At 44.5% G+C, this 7,300-nt stretch overlaps 1 protein-coding gene and 1 pseudogene across 1 annotated transcript; one reads left to right on the top strand and one right to left on the bottom strand.

Moving 5' to 3' along the window:
• The first annotated feature begins 4,476 nt into the window (after positions 1-4,476).
• Positions 4,477-6,358, top strand: LOC115589456 (piggyBac transposable element-derived protein 4-like; annotated as a pseudogene).
• Positions 6,359-6,367: 9 nt separating this feature from the next.
• Positions 6,368-6,984, bottom strand: LOC115589172 (probable ribosome production factor 1). Its single transcript, XM_030429914.1, has 2 exons — positions 6,649-6,984; positions 6,368-6,553 (listed from the first exon to the last, which is right to left on the bottom strand). The coding sequence occupies exons 1-2, from the start codon at positions 6,873-6,875 to the stop codon at positions 6,460-6,462; spliced, it is 321 nt and encodes a 106-aa protein (XP_030285774.1). The 5' UTR covers positions 6,876-6,984; the 3' UTR covers positions 6,368-6,459.
• Positions 6,985-7,300: the final 316 nt, after the last annotated feature.

The raw sequence follows: 7,300 nt of genomic DNA, 5'->3' as shown, positions 1-7,300 counted from the left end.
CCAAAGAGTGTTTTTGTTGCTTTTTCTACATCATCACGCCTGGAACAAATCCTATGAAACCTTATGAGCTGAGATTTTACAATCCCCTTAAAAGTGTGTTTCGGGTGGAAACTGGTTTTGTATAGTAAGGCGTGTGTGTCTGTAGATTTAAAAAACACTCTCGTCCCCAGTGTCTACTTTGTTACGTCTTCTTTAATGATAAAAACTTCCGTGTCCAAAAATTCAACGTGAGAACCTTGTAGATTGTATTTGACTCTTATGGAGTCAAGGTGGCTGTTCAACGTATCAATATAGTGTTTAAAATCTGACTCAGAGTGTGTCCAGACCCCAAATATATCGTCCAGGTACCTCACGTACAATAACGGAGTTTTGAAACACTTGGGGAGGAGGGTCCGTTCCCAGTCAGCCATATAGATATTGGCGTAGGCTGGGGCGAACTTCTTTCCCATTGCCGTACCATGAACCTGTAGATAAAATTTAGAGTCAAAGATAAAATCATTCCACATAAGACCTAGTTCAAGGAGCTGGAGAAGGGCCTCATCCGGTCTCCGCGCATCTGGATATCTATCAAACGTGTGTCTAACTGCCTCAAGGCCGAGTTTCATATTTATATTTGGGTAGAGAGCATCAATGTCCACCGTAAAGAGCATTGCTCCGGCCGGGACCGTAATGGTGCGAATTTTGTTAACAAATTCATACGTGTCTTTGATGTAGCTCTCATGTCTCTGGGACAAGGGGTTCAGGAAACTGTCCACATACTCGGCAACTCTACAGGATTCACTCCCACAGTCGGAGACAATCGGTCGGCCCGGGGGAATTTTATATGGAACCGTCCAAGTGCTTGGATCTTTATGGATCTTTAGGAGCAGATAGAATCTTCTTGGACGGGGAGGATCTTGACCAAACAAATAAAATCTTTGTTTTGAAGAGATGTATTTCTTCCTGTACAAGTCCTCTACAATCCCCCGGACCAGAGCGTGAGTCTCCGACTGTAGGGAGTGAGAAAGTTGTTTATAATGAACTGCATTATGCAGTTGCCTGTTAGCCTCAATGAGATATTGTGTTCTATCCCTGATGACAATCTTAGACCCCTTGTCCGCCGGTTTCACAACTACATCATGTTTTTTGGTGAGATCATTCAAGGCTCTCCTCTGTTCTCCCGTCAAATTGTTTACATCTTTGTTAGGGTCATAACCCCTTTTTTAGTTTTCGCCTGTCCTCTCGTATAAGTTGTTGCAGTGGTAGTGGGACCGAGTCCCATTCAGGTTCCCATTTAGAGTGTTCAATAAACGGCTGAGGAGTGGACTCCGTAGAAAAAACAAAGTGAAACAACAATTTGAGGCGCCTATGATAATCATACAAATCTCGTTTAAGTACATCTTTATCCAGTCGTAGCGGTGTTGGGACAAAAGAGAGGCCCCTCTCCAGCACCTCCTGTTCCGCTTGGTCCAACACAAATGTTTCGGACAAGTTTAAAATATTACACGGGGTGGGGGTGGAAACTTTCCTTCCCCTGGCTTTTAGTTTAACTGTTTCATCCAGTTTTTGAATATCTCTGTAGCAGTTTTGGCTGTCTAATGCACCGGATCCCAGTCATTCACTGTGAAAGCATTCTCTTCCACCATCTGTAATGTAATAAAATGTTTTTGCAGAAAGATGTTTGTCTGTTGCACTAGTTGTTGTTGTTTGGGCTTAAGTTGGTCTGAACATTGTATTAAGGGCACATATATTTGTGCGTTCGGGAACGTCCTCCGAACCAGAGCCACCAATTGTTGAAACTGTTTTGTAATAGTATCCAACAAGTTCTCTCGCAGGCAGTTGTTGAGACCCACAGACAATACAACCTTCTGAGTGGCAGTGCTAACATCCAGTTTAGCGATAACTCCCTTAAGGTGGTGGATTTGGGCTCCCGGGAAGCTCTCCATCTGAACTGACGGATAACCATAGCAGGGACTCTGGATAGGTTAGAATCTCCCAGGATCACCACTGGATCCGTCACCTCAAATGACCACATCCAAATTTTTTGGATGGCATTTGGGTGGCATGTTGGTTTCCTCAGTGGGCCCTGTGGAGCAGGTTCCGGGGTGGGAGGAGACTCCCGTTCGGCGCGGCTAGTGAGAGTAACCCCCCTCCGGGAGCATCCTCTCCCTCGCCTGTTTTGCTTCCCGAGAGTTCCTCCACCATCCCACTGGACGCAAGCACCGTCACATTAGACAACACTTGGTTACTCTTATTTTTATTATTATTATCTGTTTTATCAACAGCCTCTCTCTCCAGTGACTCATCGGTGTCATCTAGTGAGCCCAAATCAAATGTTGGACATAAGAAAGAGTCCCGTAGATTCTCCACTTCAGATAACGGCTCCAATTCCACCTCCTCCTCACAGTGAAGGAGAGATGTTGGTAAGCTCAAATCACTCACTCCCTCCTCCTCCGAATCTCCAGCACGCCCCACATGAACCTCCGCCTGCACAAGGGTTAGGGTTAGAAAGAACTACATTGCATTCAGGACATTTTCATTTTCATTTTATTTTTTCATTTTTATTTTTCTTCACCACAAACCGTTCATTTCCAGAGCGAATGACCAGGAATACGATGGACATTGACCACCAATTTACTGCTACTGCTGCTATTGCTTTCATGTAATAAAAATAAAATTTTGATTCCTGAATCCTGAGTCTCTTGAATCTTGTGTAAGTGTGTAATATCTGGGTCTGGGCAGAGTGGACAGAGCGCACGTTGTGCAGGGCGAACACTTGAACAGAGAGTGAACGTGTGTAAGATCTGGACCCGGGGCAGAGTGGACAGCGTACGTTGTGTGGAGCAAACATTTTTAGACACAGAGTGAAAACTAATGTGAGGCCGAGGGCCGGGAACAGAGGAGAGAGTCTACGTTATGTGGAGTGAGCTCTTAGACCCAGAGAGTGAGCGTGTGTGTGTGTGACTTGAAATGAGGGCTGGGATGGAGGGTTAGAAAGAACTACATTGCATTCAGGACATTTTCATTTTCATTTTATTTTTTCATTTTTATTTTTCTTTACCACAAACTGTTCATTTCCAGAGCGAATGACCAGGAATACGATGGACATTCACCACCAATTTACTGCTACTGCTGCTATTGCTTTCATGTAATAAAAATAAAATTTTGATTCCTGAATCCTGAGTCTCTTGAATCTTGTGTAAGCATGTAATATCTGGGCCTGGGCAGAGTGGACAGAGCGCACGTTGTGCAGGGCGAACACTTAGACAGAGAGTGAACGTGTGTAAGATCTGGACCCAGGGCAGAATGGACAGCGCACGTTGTGTGGAGCAAACATTTTTAGACACAGAGTGAAAACTTATGTGAGGCCGAGGGCCGGTGAGAGGGCGCATGTTATTTGGGGTGAAACCTTAGACCCAGAGAGTGAGCGTGTGTGTGTGACTTGAAATGAGGGCTGGGATGGAGGGTTAGAAAGAACTACATTGCATTCAGGACATTTTCATTTTCATTTTATTTTTTCATTTTATTTTTCTTTACCACAAACCGTTCATTTCCAGAGCGAATGACCAGGAATACGATGGACATTCACCACCAATTTACTGCTACTGCTGCTATTGCTTTCATGTGATAAAAATAAAATGTTGATTCCTGAATCCTGAGTCTCTTGAATCTTTTTGTTTCTGACTGAAGTGAGGGCTGGGATGGAGTGCATGGAATGCAAACAAAAACAAAACAAACAAACAAAAAAACAACTATATTACATTACCCTGCCATAAGGACATTTGTTTTCTTTTTTTTAACTTTATTTCTTGGTTTTTGTTACACCATAAAAGAAAATGTGCAGTTCCAGAGAAAGCAGGATTGGATGATGGACATTCACCACCATGTCACTGCTGTACTTGTACAATATCATGTGATAAAATAAAACCTTTGAAACTTGAATCTTGAGTCCCTTGAATCTGTTGACTCTTTACCACTGAATAGGTTCTGGGTGGTACATGTAGTATTATAAATGATGATTATGATGATGATGATTATGAGACTGTTTAGAAGTGGACTAATATACAAAGAGCAGCATTTCGTTTGTTATTTGTGGGGTTTTTATTTTATGTTGTCCCCTGTGTTGAGAAAGCCATGACTGCGCGTTGCAGCACTGACCAGGTTGCGGAAGATATATCTTCTCAACTCCAACAAGACTACTGTGATTCCGAGGAGGAAGTGGAGGATGTGTCAGAAGAAGAGGATGTGGAGGAGTACAACCCAGAGCATGAAGAAGAAGAAGAAGAAGAAGAAGAAGAGGAAGGAGAAGGAGAAGAACAAGAAGAAGAAGAAGAAGAAGGAGAACAACAACAACAACGGGAAGAAGAAGAAGAGGAAGAAGAAGAACAAGTCAGAGAGACCTTCCTTTCGAAAGATGGCAACATAGAATGGTCATCAGTTCCGTACAACAAATGTGGCAGGAAGGCAGAACGGAACTTGAGGCTGATGACAACGACCATGAAGCCAGGACCCACACCGTATGCCGTTTCCCACGCCCGTGACATTGCCTCGACACTGTGCCTTTTCATCACACCGGCGATAGAAAAAATCATCGTGGATATGACAAATCTGAAGGGGCGTCGAAAATACGGACAAGACTGGAAAGGGATGGATGTGATTGAGCTGCACGCCTACATAGGGCTGCTAATCTTAGCAGGCGTATTCAGGTCCCGAGGTGAGGCCGCAGCCAGTCTTTGGGACGCAGAGAGCGGAAGGGCCATTTTCCGTGCCACGATGCCACTCAAAGTCTTTCACACTTACTCAAGACTGCTAAGATTCGACGACCGTGAGACAAGACCTGCGAGACGTGCCGCAGACAAACTGGCGGCCATAAGAGAGGTCTGGGACGAGTGGGTGGAGCGGTTGCCGTACCTCTACAACCCAGGGCCCGACGTAACAGTGGATGAGCAACTCGTTCCATTCAGAGGTGGTGTGGTTATTATTATTATTATCATCATCATCATCATCATCATTATTATATTTCTTATATATATATATATATATATATATATATATATATTTATGTATATATATATATATATATATATATATATATATATATATATATATTCTGTTATAATTACATTTGTACAAGTGATTTTTGTTTTATTTCTCTAAGGTTTTTCTTTTTCTTTTTCTTTTGCTTTTGTCTTTGGTCGCCGACTAATAATGCAATAATGTCTTGAAAGGTCATTGTCCGTTCCGGCAGTATATGCCCAGCAAGCCAGCAAAGTACGGAATCAAGTCATGGGTCGCCTGCGACGCCAAATCCAGCTACGCTTGGAAGATGCAAGTCTACACCGGGAAGCCCGCCAGCGGACGCCCAGAGAAGAACCAGGGGATGAGGGTTGTGCTCGATGTGACAGAGGGCCTGATGGGTCACACTGTCACGTGTGACAATTTCTTCACCTCCTACGAACTGGGACAGCAGCTACTGAAAAGGAATGTCACCGTGGTCGGCACGGTTTGAAAAAACAAGCCCGAACTGCCACGCGCGCTGCGCGTGTCAAAGCACAGAGAGGTCTTCTCCTCAAAGTTTGCCTTCACGCCCACCACCGCCCTAGTGTCCTACATCCCAAAGAAAAACAGGAACGTCATACTGTTGAGCACACTGCACGCAAAGGCCGAGGTCGTCGGCCGTCGCAAAGACAGAAAGCTGGCCATCATCCTAGATTACAACAGCAACAAAGGAGGGGTGGACAACCTAGATAAGCTGATTGGAACATACAGCTGCAGAAGGATGACCGCCCGCTGGCCCCTGGTCGTCTTCCACAACATTGTCGACGTGTCCGCATACAATGCCTTTGTGCTGTGGAGACAGATCAACCCTAACTGGATGCCCGGCAAGCACAACAGCAGTAGGGTGTTTCTGGAGCAGCTGGGAAAGGCCCTCGTAACTCCACTCATTCGAAGAAGGGAGCATCCTCCCCGCACGGAGGCGTCCGCGGCGGTCTTGAAAGCTGTCTGGGCTGAGGCCGACGCTGAGGCCGAGGCTGACACCGAGGCTGACACAGAGGCTGATCGACCCCCTGCCGCTGCCAAAAACCCTGCCGCTGCCCTGGCGAGTAAGAGAAAGAGGTGTCAAATCTGCCCACCAAAGAAGGACTCTAAAACATACACTGTATGTTACAGGTGTAACAAATATATCTGCAAAAGCTGTTCACTTGCATATTGCCCTGTGTGCGCTAATAGAGATCGGGTTTAGTCTTGATTGAAAGCAAGGGGTGTACCAGATGAAGAGAGGGGCTGTGTACACAGAAGAATATGAGGACAATTCTTGGATTTATTTTTTTGGTGTTTATTTGTTTTGGTTTTTTTTTGGTTTTTTCCCACAGCATAACACACATTATAATGTCATACAATACAATGCAATAAAATGTAATACAATGCAATAAAATACAATGTAATACAAAAAACACACGAGAGGTTATTTCTTTATAGTCAATCGAGGTTATTTCTTTGGTCAGTCGGGAGGCTTTTCTTTTTCTTCTTCTTCTTCTCCTTCATCTTCTTCTTCTTCTTCATCTTAGAGGGCCTGGGAGTTGTAAAAAAAAGGTGGACAGGTGTTATGATCAAGGTCATGGGTAACAACTACACCTCACAAACTCATAATATTTCTTTGAGTCTTACCAGTTGTGTGTCTCCACATTGGTATCATCATCATCATCTTCTTCTTCTTCTTCATCCTCATCCTTATCCTCTTTGTCGTCGCCATCTACTTCATCACCATCATTCCAATCCCATTCATCACATTTCTCCCCCTTGTAGGGTCTGATGAAACACAGAAGTGATTCCAGGAATCCAATCTTTATACAAATCTCCCTTGACAAAGGTTTGTCAGTGTCGTCGGTTGCCATCTTTCCACACAACTCGCTCAACAGCAGTCTATTGGAAGGCTGTGTTAGCTCCAGGAATGTTCCCTTGTCAATCTTTTTGGTGTTGAATTTTGGGATCAAGGACTTGTAACCCCAAGCTCTCAACTTTGTCTCGACAAACTGGTCCATTGTTGTAACAGACAGCAAACCCAAGGAGTAGAATTTAGCTCTGTAGCTCTCTGAATGAATTGAATGTAGTATTCCAGTCTCCACATTTATACACACTTGGGTGGTGGTGGTGGGGGGGGGGGGGGGGGGGGGCGGTGGTGTGTGTGTGTGTGTGTGTGAGTCTGTGTGTCAGCCTTGGTGGCATGCCTTAAACTTGGTTGGACAAAAATAAAGCTTGGTTGGAGAAATCACAGCAGCTGCAACCACTCAATATTGGTTGGAGGAATGAATGCATTGGT

The sequence above is a fragment of the Sparus aurata genome, chromosome 10 (assembly GCF_900880675.1).
Source record: "Sparus aurata chromosome 10, fSpaAur1.1, whole genome shotgun sequence".
NCBI classification, from domain to species: Eukaryota; Metazoa; Chordata; class Actinopteri; order Spariformes; family Sparidae; genus Sparus; species Sparus aurata.
The sequence above is the reverse complement of the archived record's forward strand: the minus strand, read 5'-3'. Positions and strand labels throughout refer to the sequence as shown.

Coding starts and splice junctions, on each gene's coding strand:
- LOC115589172 (XM_030429914.1), bottom strand. CDS start 6,875: ATGGCAACCGACGACACTGACAAACCTTTGTCAAGGGAGATTTGTATA. Junction 6,554..6,648: donor AATGTGGAGACACACAACTG/GTAAGACTCAAA, acceptor TACAACTCCCAG/GCCCTCTAAGATGAAGAAGA.